Source organism: Bubalus kerabau, chromosome 11 (genome assembly GCF_029407905.1).
Source record: "Bubalus kerabau isolate K-KA32 ecotype Philippines breed swamp buffalo chromosome 11, PCC_UOA_SB_1v2, whole genome shotgun sequence".
NCBI classification, from domain to species: Eukaryota; Metazoa; Chordata; class Mammalia; order Artiodactyla; family Bovidae; genus Bubalus; species Bubalus kerabau.
This window is the reverse complement of record NC_073634.1, coordinates 52,792,725-52,806,780: the sequence shown is the minus strand read 5'-3', so window position 1 is coordinate 52,806,780 and position 14,056 is coordinate 52,792,725. Positions and strand designations below refer to the sequence as shown.

Sequence of the window (14,056 nt, the reverse complement as noted above, 5' to 3'; positions counted from 1 at the left end):
AAGCAAGAAGTACTTTAGAATCTAATTTAGGTAGACTTTTAGCTAAAGGACACAGTTCTGGTTTTTGCACACACACACAAAGAAATTTCAAATATAAAAGCGTAAATTAAAATAACAGTCAAAAACCAAACAAAAGACAAGGAAACGGGGACTCAGCAAGGTCAATGAGCTTGTCCAAGGTTATATAGAGGATATCAGATCCAGAATCCATGGCAGATCTGTCTTGATTCCAAAGTGCGGCTTCTTTCCACCAAACCACGCTGCCAACAGACACGTGGTAAGGGGATGCATAAATATTTGATGAATAATGCCTGAAAACAAAGTTGACAAGGATGATAGTAAAAATATAAAAGACAGATTAAAAACGGAAAAGTAGTTCAGGAACTGGAAAAGGGAAAAAAAAAAAAAAGAATCACACACACAGACACACACACTCCAATAGTTTTCAGAGCGGAGCACTCAGGGTGAGCCAAGATGCTGGAACAAACTTTGCACGGGGGCCGCCGGACACCCGGGCAGGCGGTAGCGGAGTCTTCCACCGGGATGGTTCCCAAGGAGCCAGAGGGCCGTGGGGCACAGCAGCCAAGCCCAGCCACCTCCCGCGCCCACGCCCTCCCGACCGCGAGTCACCGGGCCGGGCAACGCGGGACAACGCCCGGAGGTCAGCCGCCTTTCCTGCCGAGCCTCGCTGGCTTAAAAAGAAACACAAACACGTGTCCCCGGCCTGTGCGCAGCCTCCCGTCGGGGTTGAGGGCAGCAGGGCGCTTCACGCGGTCGGCCCGGCGGCCAAGCTCCCGAAGGCGGGAGCCTGCCGCGGTCTCAGCTCGCTGTCGGGAAGCACCTGCCGTCGCGGTCGGTCCGGCCCAACGGCGAAGCGCCTAGGGCCCGGTTCCACGTAGGCCCCAGGCGGGGCTGGGGACCGCGCGGCCGTACCGGCGAGCGCCGGCGCCGGGGCGTTTCCTCTTCCTCCCTACGCGAGGCGCGGCGGCGGCCAGGCCGAGGCCGGGCTCGGGCGCCCGACCGAGGCCCGCCGGCGAGTGTGGCCAAACGCCGCGGCCCGAGTCGCCGCCGCCGCGGCGCCCCCGCCGCGCCCTGCGGCCGCGGGGCTCCGGGCAGCTGGGCCCGGCGCGGGCAGCGAGAGGCGGGGCCGGCGTGCGGGCGGCGGAAGGAGGCGGAGGAGGAGGAAGAGGAGGAGGAGGAGGCGGCGGCCGGGAGCCGGGGAAGAGGGGCGGGGGGTGGGCCGGGGGAGGGGAGGAGCGGGGTTTGCGGAGCGCGGCGCCGCAGCCGGGAGCCGGCGGGCCCGAGAGTGACCGAGTCACGGCGGGCGCCGGCGGAGCCGCGGCGTCGGACCCGCCTCCTGGAGGAGCTCAGCCCCGGCCAGGCCCGGCCCCGTTCCCGCCCCGCGCCGCCTCCCCGCCGCCGCCGCCGCCGCGGGAGCGCTCCCCTGCCCACCCCGCCCCCGCGGCCAAGCCCGGGAGTCGAGTGGGAGTCGGCCGGCCGGCGCGGGCAGCGCCGGGACCCCACAGGGGACACTGCAGCCGGAGCCCGGGAGGGGCCGCGCCGCCACCGTCTGAACTAGGATGTCCCGACATGAAGGTGAGAGGAGCCCCCGCCCCCACCCCCTCGCCCGGGCCTCGGCCTACCCCGCCCGGGCCGGGCGCCGCGGAGGGCGGCCGGGAAGCGGCGGAGACTTCGGCTGGGCCTGAGCCGGGCCCGAGAGCGAGCGAGCGAGGGCGTAGAGCCGCGGCGCCGCCGCCGCCACGGCCGCGGCCCTGAGCTGGGCCTGGTGCCGGAGGCGGGGCGGCCGGGCCGGCCGGAGGGTTTGCACTGTCATGGGGCGGGGGAGGGGGAGGGGAGGCGGCGGGGCCCGTTACCGGCGGGAGCCCGGTCCTCGGGACTGATACCGGACGCCGCGGCCCGGCCGGCCGGCCCCGGAGCCGCGGGGCCCCGGCGCGGCCTAGAGCTCCCGCCGTCCCGGAAGGGCCCGGCGCGGCCGCCGAGCGGGGCCGCGGACGGCGGCAGGAGACCGAGGAGCCGACCCAGGACTCGGCGGGTGAGTCCGGTCGCCGGGAGACGACGGGGAGTGCCCCTGCCTGCGGGCGACCGCGGGGCGGGCGGGAAGGCTCTGCGGTCGGGGAACGGGAAGCCCCCGTCGCCTGGAGCCCGCCCCGGCCTCGCGGCTAGGCCTCAGCGCGTCCCTGGGCTCGGGTAACCCAAGTTCCCGGGGCGGATCCGGCCCGGCCGGGTGAGCAAACTCACTGCTCGGTCACTGGGTCGGAAGGGGACTCGCTCCTGGCGGGCTGCGGGCCCCTTGCCCGGCATGCATGGTCTCCTGAACCAGGTTTTCGTAAATGACCGTGGTGAGGTCTGGTAGTGGTTAGGGGGCGTTTGGGACTTTGTTTTGTGATTTTAAAACATGGGGGTACAGTTGCAAATCAGCAGACTGTTCTAGTCCGATCCGAGGGCACAAAGAGAAAAATGTTTAGGGCCGAGGTCTAGGCGTTGAGCTGATAAAAAAATAAGTTAACTTTAATTTGCTGCCATATGGTTTAGAAAAGGGGGAGGGGGTTGTGTTTTCTTTGTTTCACTACCACAGGTCTTTAAATAAAAAGTCTTAACGAAACTTGGCGGAAAAGTTTATCCTGGTAAGGTTAATGCAAGATTGTATAAGTGGTTTGAAGATATTTTGTACTCTTGATGTTAAAATCCTATATAGGTGATGTAGGAGTGGAGAAAGTTTAGTGAGTCAGATTCTTGCGTGTGCACCACAACGTTGCAAAGGTATTCTTAGGGAAATATAGGCCTTAGAATTTCAAGATTGAAAAACTCAGATTGATCAAAATTATATTTAGAGCAAGTTTCAGGATTTGCTTTACTAATTATAATTAATTTGAGATTGACTTCAAGAATATATTGTGTCCAAGGATTCTATATTCTAAAATCACAAAACCAATAGGAAATATACTGTATTTTCTTCACTTACTGTGTACTAATGTTGGACAGTTTGAAATAATAAGGTACATAGGCTCATAGAAATATTTAGAAGCTATGCCTATTCCCCCTCCCCCCTTTTTTTTACTTAATGGAAGCATTCCTGTCTTGTAATTTAAAATAAATTGTAATTAAAGTGATAATCAAATTTTAATTTGGTATGTAAAGCTTATCTTTGAAGTCGTGTGTACATTGACCACCTTCAGGACAAAATGCAAGTGAGCAATGGCTGTAGGCTCTCTTACTCATAAGAACTGGGAGAGTTAAGAGTTACAGAATCATAGCAATGGAAGAAGGGTGTTTGAGACCCATTCTCCTTGCTTCAAGAAAATATCTGGATAGTTGCAGGCTGAGTTTTGTAATTGAATGGTATCCTGGGAACATTCCTTTACCCTCAGGAATCCTTTAGAGAAATTACAACTCCACAGTGTGAACATTCTTGAATGTAACACAAATTCTGTACTTGAAGCCTGTTTCCCCCTGTTTGGTCCTGTGGAAAGACATGTGGTCATGAAACTTATATTTAACTTCTAGTTACTTGAATATTACTGAGCCCCTCAGCACAGGAATAGCACACCTTTTCTGTAACTTAGAGCATGCCAGATGTTTCTGAAAAAAGGAACATTCCTACCATACATCAGTTGAAGATTTATAGTACAGTATTTGTCAAATGATTACTTTTTAAGGGTCTAGCTAATGGCCTAAGGCAGGAATGACAATCTCCTTAAGAATCACATTTAATTTATTAGATACATGGTGTGTGGAATTTTCGTTGGGCCTACCAGTTATTTTCATTGGTTAGGATTGAATGTGTCAACAAAGGAGAGATTGACACCCTCAGTAGCGTAGTTCTTTTCTCATGCTTTCTTCTTTGGGCCAACTAATCCTATTTCTTTAGTGGTGGGATTTTTGAGCTCTTTTAGTCATCTGTCCACCTCCAAATTCTCTGTAGTTCCCTTTACCTTTCAGCAGTATGACCCAGAACTGGCTGTAGTAGTCTGGGAAGAAACCTGAACGGTGCTGCCCGCCTGTAGTGTGCTTGCCCTGTGCTTCTGTTTCAGTGCGTTCTGTATGCCCGTGCTGTGTGTCTTTGGGCCCACCCTAATGAGTTGCACTATATTGTATGTAAGGATGTAACTTTGGACAACAGAACCCCAAGGTGGACATCTGTCAAGCTTTAGTCTATACTTTGCAAAGCAGTGAACTGCCTCAGAGAAATGAGGTGCAACTGGAAGCACAGAGAAATGTTCTAGGGGTCAGCATGCTTTTTTTCTGTGAAGGGCTAGGGAGTAAATATCATAGACTTGGCAAGCCTATGCCCCCTCTGCCATTGTAGCATAAAAGCAGACAACATGTAATGAATGAGCACAGCCCTGTTCCAATGAAAACTTTCTTTATGGGACTGACATTGAATTTCATATAATTTTTATGATTCTTCGTTTTTACCATTTAAAAATGTAAAAACCACTTTTAGCTTGAGGGCTGCACAAACACTGGAGGTGGCCACATTTGGCCCATTTTGGCCTGCAGGCTATCATTTGCCTACTTTAGCTCTGGACTTTAGTTTTAGAGTTGATTGAACTGGAATTGTGGGGAGTCCAGAAAGGGCCCACTCTGCTTGGTATTCCATCATTTCTTCTGGGGTATGGGGAGTGAGTCCATGGTCTGGGCTGGTTCTGTACCTGTTTCCAGCAGCACTATATAGATTGTGATCAGAGTTATTGTTCCTGCTGGAGAAACAGACTCCCCACCCGCCTTTCCAGACACTGGAGTTTTGGTACTCTACATTGTCTCCTGCTTGCCAATCTTGACTTTCACAACCAGAATTCCAGGGTCTTTAAACATTTTACAATGTCAGTTCTTAGTCATTTTATGTTCAACTTACCAGCACCATCTAGTTCCATGTTATACACAGTGAAACCCATCATTTTCTATTTCATTGGTAGAAGTTTTTTTTTTTCCTAATGTTTCACTACATGCTTTCTTCTTAAATACATTTAGAGTATAAATATGTTATTCAGAGCTTAAAATCCATTTAATAGCTTTGCAAATGTTGTTAAAAACATATCAAATTACTCAGTGTTTATTAGCTAAAATGAAATTATAAATGTTCTTGCATGAGTTGGAGCCTAATTGATTACCTAGTTAGGAATATGTTTTATTACCTTAAATCATTCACCCTTTTTTTCATTTGCTACTATGTTTAAGGCCCTGGGCTAGGTACCAAGGATGAATGAAGCAGAGAGAGCTCCTCAACTTAAGTCTGGTGGGGAAGACAGAAGACACATGTGCACAGCTTCTGCAGCACAGTGTGAGACATGCCATAAGGAAGGGATAAACAAATTGATGACAATACAATTACCAACTTTTTTCTTACTAATTTTGCCCAGTTTCAGAGGGAATCTATTGTGATTTCTAACTCCTTTTTCTTGAGTGCCTCCTAGCTTTTTTGTGGGCTGCTCTTCATTTTGGATAAAATCATTTGAGCTTTCAAATAGAGTTCCTATTTGAACTAATCTCTACTTGATTTATATTTCCCCTAAGTTTTTGAAGATTTTCATATGTAAGCAATGATAGTGAATAAATGGACCAGTGATCCTAACATGTTATTCTCAAAAGCATCTGAGACTTTATTTTCAAAATGTTAAGTACAACAGTAGGTAGTCATTACTCTGGTTCTTGAAAGGTGTACCATTTTTTGAAGTTGTATCACTTTTTTGTTAGATTTCTGTTCTCTACGAGTGCTATCTAGTGCTATAAATGAGCATGCAGACAGTCCCAGCGGGAATTGCAATAATTTGTTTTCAGAATTTGGGGACTGAAAAGCCAGCATTGGCAATTAGCATGGGATTTTTAACGTGGTGACTTTTGCTTTCCTGTGACAAAGTAAATTCACTCCCGCTGAAAAGTTCTTTGCTATCATGTGGGACAACTTACTTCACTAAGTGATCTGTTAAAAAGATTATGACACTCTTACTTGACTTTAAATTTCAGTGAATCATTTATTATATTTACTTTGACTTTCAATAAAGGATAGAACATAAATATTTTAATTTCTGGAGTCTTTGATTCCATGATTTTGTATAAAGTTGATTTTGAAGTCCATTCTCATCTGTTGACATCCATGTGTAAGTTAAAATATAGCAAAATAAACTTTCTTGTTTTATATTAGAAATTTAGTTTGAAAGGAATTTCTGTTAGTCTTAGAATTTTAAGAGTTTATTAACAGCAGTCTTGTTTAAAGGTTGAAAACCTTTTCACAGTGAAAATCAGGAAGCTTCTGATGTGAATTGACCAAATTCCTTCACATTAGGTTTGCAACATTTCAAAAAAGAAATCCATGTCCTTATGAGTCTTAATTTTCAAAACATCAGCTTTATAACATCTAACACATATATTTACAGTGGTTTGGATTTTTTTAGAGTGTAGGTTCCAAAAATTGTTTTTAGTGAAGATTAAGGTATCATTTAGGATATATTATCCTAAAAATAGTATGTTTTAAATGTCATCATAAGGACTGCCTTGGGGCTTCTTTCATGAATATGGAAGCATTTCCTGCCCTTCATATTCATAAAATTTTAAAGTAGTGCCATTCGTAATTAAAATCTTTGTTGATAAAAGTTTAATTTCACATTAATTTTAGCATTGTGCTAGGAGCCATGATGTTTTTCGTTTCCTTAAAATGATTGGGTGTACTTTTTAGCCACTGACAGACAGTCCGTGGGGTTGCGAAGAGTCGGACACGACTAAGCAACTAACACACACACACATACTTTTTAGCTGCTAAAGTTATACATTAAAATTAAGGAAAGAACCTGTAAGAGGTCTATAGATCAGAGCATTTTTTAAAATGTGGTGATTTTTATATATTATCTGTGTCCTGATTGATGATGGAGATGTTGGATAAAGCAGACGGTTTCCAGAGGAACACATTACCTATGTTCCATGGGAAGAAAGTGAGTGTTTTGCGTGAAAAGAGGGTTCGGGCAAGGGTAAGGACAAGAGACGAGGAGGGTGATGGTAGAAGAAAGGTAGGCAGGGTAGTCATGAATCTTGGGAATGATCTGTAGCCACAGGAAGTCAGAAACAGAAAACTCTCATGCTTGATGAAATGTCTAAAGAACTGGGTACCAGGAGGTAAAAACAGGGTCCTGCGAAACTAGCAAGAGATGAATTGCTTGTTAGGCACCTTCCCGGGTGCCATCCTTGCTGCTTTTCTAACTGCCCTCCCACATGTTTGTGAATCCATGTTTTTAACTGTCTTTCTGAATAGTACCAAAGCAGAGTGGGTCTGTCTCGTTCATGTACATGGTCTGTTTATCTCTTCAGGGCCGTGGTACCAACCAGCAGTCCAGCAGACTTGGCCAGTAGCCACAAGAGGTATCAGGGAGAAAGTATGGATGGGTTCTTGCAAATCCATCACTACTGTGTGAAAAATCCAACTGAAGTCAATCACAGGAGTGGGTCAGTCAAGTCACCTTCAGCTTGGAGGGACAGACATTAAGTGGGTAAAGCCTCTTGACATCACGACTAATTAGGTTTGCACATTTTCTTCTGCTGGAGTGTGTGTGTGTGTGTGTGTGCGCGCGTGCGTGCGTGCGTGTGTGCGTGTGTGTGTTTTTCTTCTCTTGCCTGTAATCAGTGCCACTGTCATGAACTTCAGATTTCTCTGTAGTCAGAGGATCTTCATTCAAAGAGCCACTTTAGAGTGCTAACTTGATGAGTTGACCATTAGAACAGTTGCAGGTATATTAGACTGTAATTTTTGGTTTTGATCTCTTTTACCTTTGTTCCGTAAGACTCTGTCACCCTCCCCGCCCACCCAGCAAAGTTAAGTCCTTCCAATAGCAGTCGTGCATCATTCTCCAGGCATTTTTTAATGCTGTAATTGTTCACTTGTCTGGCTGCTCCACATAGGTATAGTGTTATACGTACACCTCTGTATGCTCCCATCTAGCATAGTGTCTGGCCTTTGGGAGGCCCAGTGAACATTTGGGAGTGACTGTTAGAGATGTTTAATAATTGTCTTAAAAAATGGTAAGACTCTAAAGTGCATCCCTGCTTTTGTATGGGGGAACTGGTTAGGAGGGAAAGAGTTTGTAGGAAAGAGAACTTGGAACTTTCATAAAAGTAAGAGGGGATGAGCAAACTATGTGTACATAGAATGAAAATAACTTAGGGTAGCTGACTCCCTGGGGAATGGCCTGGGACTGGACACCAAGGTACTGTTTTGTTCTCCCTCTGGCTCTGGTTTCAGATTAACTGGCTGTGAAGATCTGCATGTTAATTGCACTGTGTGTGAGTTTCCTGCTTCATTCAGCCTTTCATTCAGAGAATATTTATGGCTACCTACTCAAGTACCACTCCAAGTCATCTCCAGAGCTGGCCACAAGTTGTTGACCCTTGCTGCAGGATGATAATATTCAGTGGGTTAGAAACACATGTTAGGGAATTCAATTCTTTCCTGTTGCATAGGTTGTGGCTCTTTTCCAGTGTGCTCGAATTAGTCCTTGAAGTTTATATTTTATGACAGGGTAATTAAATCATGTAAGTGTTTTAATGTTTTGGCAATATTTGCACCCCCCTCCTTTTTTTTTAAATATTATTTTCATTCAAGCTTCACAATCACTTCTAATTCTGCCCAGCAGTACATTTTGTTCTCTAACAATATTATCCTTAAACTTAAGGTCTCAACACACATCTACACACGTAAGTATCTTTTTGATACTTAGCAAAGACAGCTCAAGGTATTAAACTTTTTATATTCCGTATAGTGTTTTTGTGTGTGTGTGGCATCCTTATGGTTATATAGCAACTGTTGGGGTGAGTAACTGGACCCTACTTCGTTCTGGTATTCTTCCTCAACCAGCATTCTCCTTTGGTGTCCTCTGTGATTGTAGAGTTTTGACAGTAAGGAAATGAGAAACTTTCTAAATCAGGAGTTAAAGACACTGAAGTGAAATGGGCAGGGATTATATAAAGGAGTTGTTAGAAATGTGTCCCTTCTCTGTAAGAATGAAATACATGCCGGGAGGTGGGGGGTGGTGGGAACCAGGTAGTTTTCATAGTCAGAGATCATGTTCATTTTTAGTAACACTGCTAGCAGTTCTGATACAGTTAATTGCAATTTGAAATGAATTTCATGTGTTTGTATAGCTACAGATAAAAGTATACATAATAGTCACTGAGGGCTTCCCTGGTGGCCCAATGGTAAAGAATCCACCTGCCAGTAGAAGTGACATGGGTTCAGTCCCTGGGTGGGGAAGATCCCCTGGTCAAGGAAATGGCAACCTCCTCCAGTATTCTTGCTGGGAAATCCCACAGACAGAGGAACCTGGTGGGCTACAGTCCTTGGGGAATCGCAAAAGAGTCAGAGACAACTTAGCAACTAAACACACATGGACAGTAGTCGCTGAGGTGAAACTGATCGTCCTTCCCCTGGGAAAAATGGTGATTAGAACCTCGGGTTACAGTGGATGAGCACTTGGCCTGAGGTGATCCCGTATTAGGCCAGGATCAAAGAGCTTCACTCCATGTCAGACATACTGCATATCTGTATGCTTATTCATTGCTCCCTATCATTTTCTGCAAGCTTTTTAGAAACCACCCAAAAGGAAAAAAAGATAGCAAATCTTCTTGCAGAATTGGGCTGCGTGATCACACTGTCTAATACAAATCTAGTTTCAAGTCACATGTAATTTGAAATTCTCTGGGAGCTACAGTAACAAAACTGAGAAGGTGAAATCAGTTTTAATAATTTAATGCTTTAACTTAATATATACAAAAGAACAGTTCATCATGTAACCAATATACAAATTGTTTATGAGATATTTTTGTATTCTTTTTTCTTTACAACACTGTAAAAATCTAGGATATATTCCACACTGAAACTTTTTAATTCAGATGCTAGATTTTCATAAAAAAATTACTTGGTCTTAGCTGAGAAACACTTTAGACTTCCAGACACATTGGAAGTCTGCTGATTCATATTTTGATCATAATACTGTCTGTCTTTGTAAGTACATGTTGATGCAGTATTGCCATCTACTTAATTGTCCATTCATGAACATTCTTGATTTGTTTCCTGAATTTCTCTCCTAAGAAGTTAGATTTTACCCTATTTTTTGACCTTAAAATTATTCTTAACCTAAACTTTAGCTACATAAAACCATCACAGTAGAAATCCACTTTATAAACAACTACAAATGTATATAAATTCTAATTCCTTTGAGGGCTATTCAGATTGATGAAGTGTAAGTAATGGCTTTGGGGTGGTTTTAATGTGAGTTTGAGGGGTTATTTTGAAGTCCCTGGAGTTGACAGATATAGAATTTGCAAAAATTGTTGCTAGTCCATTTCAAGTTTTATTATGGTGAATTCATCATTTGAAAAAAGTGACCCCTAGGCTTGGTCATTTATTGTACATGTATTTTGTTGGGCTTCCTGGTGGTTTAGATGGTAAAGAATCCACCTGCAATGCAGGAAACGCAGGTTCAATTCCTGGTTCAGGAAGATCTCCTGGAGAAGGGAATGGCTACCCACTTTGGTATTCTTGCCTAGGAAATCCCATGGACAGAGGAGTCTAGTGGGCTATAGTCCATGGGGTAGCAAGAGTCAAACACAACTGAGTGACTAACACTTTCACTATATAGATTATATACCCAGTATCCATCTCCAAAAGGCTCCTGGCATCTAGCAGTAGAAAGACAGGTAGCTATGATTCTTCTTTAATTTTAAGGAAATTGATTATGGAGCCGATGGAGAAGATAATCCTTAGTCCACTATCAAGGTTAGCCACCCACTGGTGGTGTCTCTCTTTTACCTTTTTGGCTTATTATTTTAGCCAGTTACAGCTAGATTTGCAAGTGAAAATAAGAGTGTTTGGAAGACAGTCTGTTAAAAATTAAAGACCTCATGTTTTTCTGTCTTGATTTTACTGGAGCAGCAGTTCCACTGAGCTGTCAGTATTATGTTTTTGTTTTTCCTTCAGCTCCCCTCCAGCCAGATCACTGAGACACTGGCTCTCCCCTCCTCCCCACCCCCCACCCGATAGTGTAGAAATGCTAGTATTATTGTTTTGGGGTCTTCTCTAATGGCTCAGTAAAGAATCTGCCTGCATTATAGGAGATACAGGAGACACAGGTTCAGTTCCTGGGTCAGGAAGATCCCCTGGAGGAGGAAACGACAACCCTCTCCAGTATTCTTGCCTGGAGAATTCAATGGACAGAGGAGCCTGATGGGCTACAGTCCTTAGGGTCGCAAAGAGTCGGACAGGACTGAGCAGCTGAGCACTCACATCCTGTTATTTTGGGGCACTGTCATCCAATGCTTCTCAACATGTGGTTCAGGACCAGCCTATCAGCATCACCTGGGAACTTGCTCCTAATGCAGATTCTTAGACTCTACCCCAGACCTACCGATCACAACTTCTGGGGGTGGGGCCCAGCGGCCTGTGTTTTAACAGACTCCTACCTGGACCTGGTTATGTAATAAAAGGCATTGTTTGCATGCGGTGATTATTGCTGGTGACAGGCACACAATGGTTTGAGACCACTTTTCATGGTATGATACTAACCAAATGGAAATGGAGCTGATGACCTTGGCCTCATTCTCCTTGAATGTCATGCTGTTGTCACCTGAGAAGGTAGAAGAGGAGCATAACTCCCCACTCCAGACTAGTTCTTTTTATTTACCCAACACATATTTATATATTGAATGTGTACTCAGGGCCAGGAATTATTCTGGCCACAAGGAAACCTTAGTGAACAAGACAGAGAAGCTTCCTGTTCCTCCGACACTCACACTCCGTTAGAAGGAATATGCCAAGGGTGTGTGGCCTGTGACTTGGCCCACTGCCTGTCTTGGTAAATAAAGTTTTATTGGAGCACACCCACATCTCCTCATTTCCATATTCTCAAAGTTGCTTTGTGCTACAATGCAGTTGAGGAGTTATGACAGAAAGTTGAACATATTTACTCTCTGGCTCTTGACAGAAAAAAATTGTGAATCCCTGAAAAAGACCATGAAAGAATAAATAGGTAATAGAGTGTTAGATGGAGAAGGAAACGGCAACCCACTCCAGTATTCTTGCCTGGAGAATCCCATGGACGGAGGATCCTGGTAGGCTGCAGTCCATGGGGTCGCTAAGGTTCAGACACGACTGAGTGACTTCACTTTCACTTTTCACTTTCATGCATTGGAGAAGGAAATGGCAACCCACTCCAGTGTTCTTGCCTGGAGAATCCCAGGGACGGGGGAGCCTGGTGGGCTGCCGTCTATGGGGTCGCACAGAGTCGGACACGACTGAAGCGACTTAGCAGCAGCAGCAGTGTTAGAAAGTGACGACTGTTACAAGAACCCAGACTGGGACTAGAGAATGGGGGGCTACTTTAGATAATGATGGTCAGGGAGAGCTTTTCTGAAGATGGAACTCTGAAAGAAAGAACTTGAGTTAAGTGAAGGATGTGAAAAGGAGGATACAGCAAGTCCAGAGGCCCTGAGATTTGGAATGTTCTGGGAACAGCAGTGAACCCCCTGTGGATGGAGGACCGTGGTTGAGGGGGAAGAGGTAGGAAATGAAGTCGGTGTAACTAGTCCAGACACAGCATACTCTGTATTGTGGCCTGCTGTGAGGATGTTTGATTGTGTGTGCTTGGAGAAATACGCTATAGAAGCCCTTCTTTAGAGGGATCTTTTTGGCTATACATGGCAGACTGGAAGCTAAACACCTGATGTAGCACATTCCAGCATCTCTAAGAAACACTGCTTTATGAACTTTCCCCAACACTCTTCACTTCAGGGATGGCCACCAAGTAGGAGCATGGCAGGGGGTAGACTGCAGAGCTGAGAAAACAAGAGCATGTTAGAGAGAGGTCTATCAGACAGTACTGAGAAGACCAGGGTTTCTAGAACAGATGCCCATATGTAAGTCCTGACTTCTGAGTCAGTGCGAGAGATCTGTTTTCTGTAAAAGAAGGATGCAACTGCTGCTTTGGCCTCTTTCCAAGGGTCTCTGTGAAGATGAAATACCAGGGCATGTAGTGATGTTTTCTAAGTTGGATGAAGCACTGCATAAGTATAAGATGATGGTATTTTTTTTATTATGGGGGATAAGATTAGAAATGAAGACTGGAGCAAGGTAGATAGGGAAGGATTTGATTGCAACACTAAGGTCAGTCTTTTCCTTTTTCCATAGAGATTATGGGATGGAAAAGGGGTCAAAGTTTGAAGCAAAGAAAGAGCGTGATGAGTAAGTTTCAGGAAAATTGGTGTGGTGTAATTGTGTGTGGAGTAGGTTGGTGCTTGTGGCAGGAACCATTCAGAGACTGGTGGCATGAGCTTGAAGTTGAAAGGACCTGAATTAGTCAGTGATGGTAGGAACAAAAAGAAAAGAAAAAGCAACACGATTTGAGATAAAGTCTCATTGCAAGAGAACAAGGACTAAAGTATAATTTCAAGATGACCAGTCAACATGCTGAAAGAATAGCAGGTTCTTAATATTAGTTAGGGAAGATAGGAAGGGAGAGGTGGGGAAAAGAGTAGTTTTTAGCTTTTGACATTTTGGATTTAAGGTGATGGTAGGCCATTAGATAGGCTTCCCTGGTGGCTCAGATGGTAAAGAATCTGCCTGCAGTGCAGGAGACCCTGGTTCAATCCCTGGGTCAGGAAGTTGCCCCGAGAAGTTAAGACCATTGGGGAGAAATCAGGAGTTGAGAAACACTGCACTGGGGCTCAGAAGAGAGAAATCTTGGTTAGAAAAAAGAATCTTATAGCCCCCTACATTGAAGTCTGGGGATAGGCTAGATTTCTGAGGAAGAAAGTATCTTGAGAAGAGAGGCTCAGAGAGTGAGCACAAGGTTGTTATGACCCCCCCAACCTCCCCGTAAGGTATAATTGCACTTGTCATGCAAGTATTGACTTACTGCTTTAGATCTAGGCTTTTCTGAATAGGGATGAGAGGTAGAGTAGAAGAGGAGGCTGGAAGGGGAGAAACCACTACTAAGCAAACATCTGCTGTAGTAATAGTAATATTTATGGAGTGCTTACCATCTGCAAGGCCCTGCGC

General features: G+C 45.3%; 1 protein-coding gene across 1 annotated transcript in view; it reads left to right on the top strand.

Annotated features, from left to right (window-relative positions):
* The first annotated feature begins 1,590 nt into the window (after positions 1 to 1,590).
* The window catches only part of KCMF1 (potassium channel modulatory factor 1), a 78,945-nt gene continuing 66,479 nt past the window's right edge, over positions 1,591 to 14,056 (top strand). Inside the window, exons 1-2 of the mRNA XM_055541736.1 lie at positions 1,591 to 1,735; positions 1,796 to 2,053. Of these exons, the coding sequence (XP_055397711.1) occupies positions 1,591 to 1,735; positions 1,796 to 2,053 (403 nt within the window). The remainder of the gene's footprint in view (positions 1,736 to 1,795; positions 2,054 to 14,056) is intronic.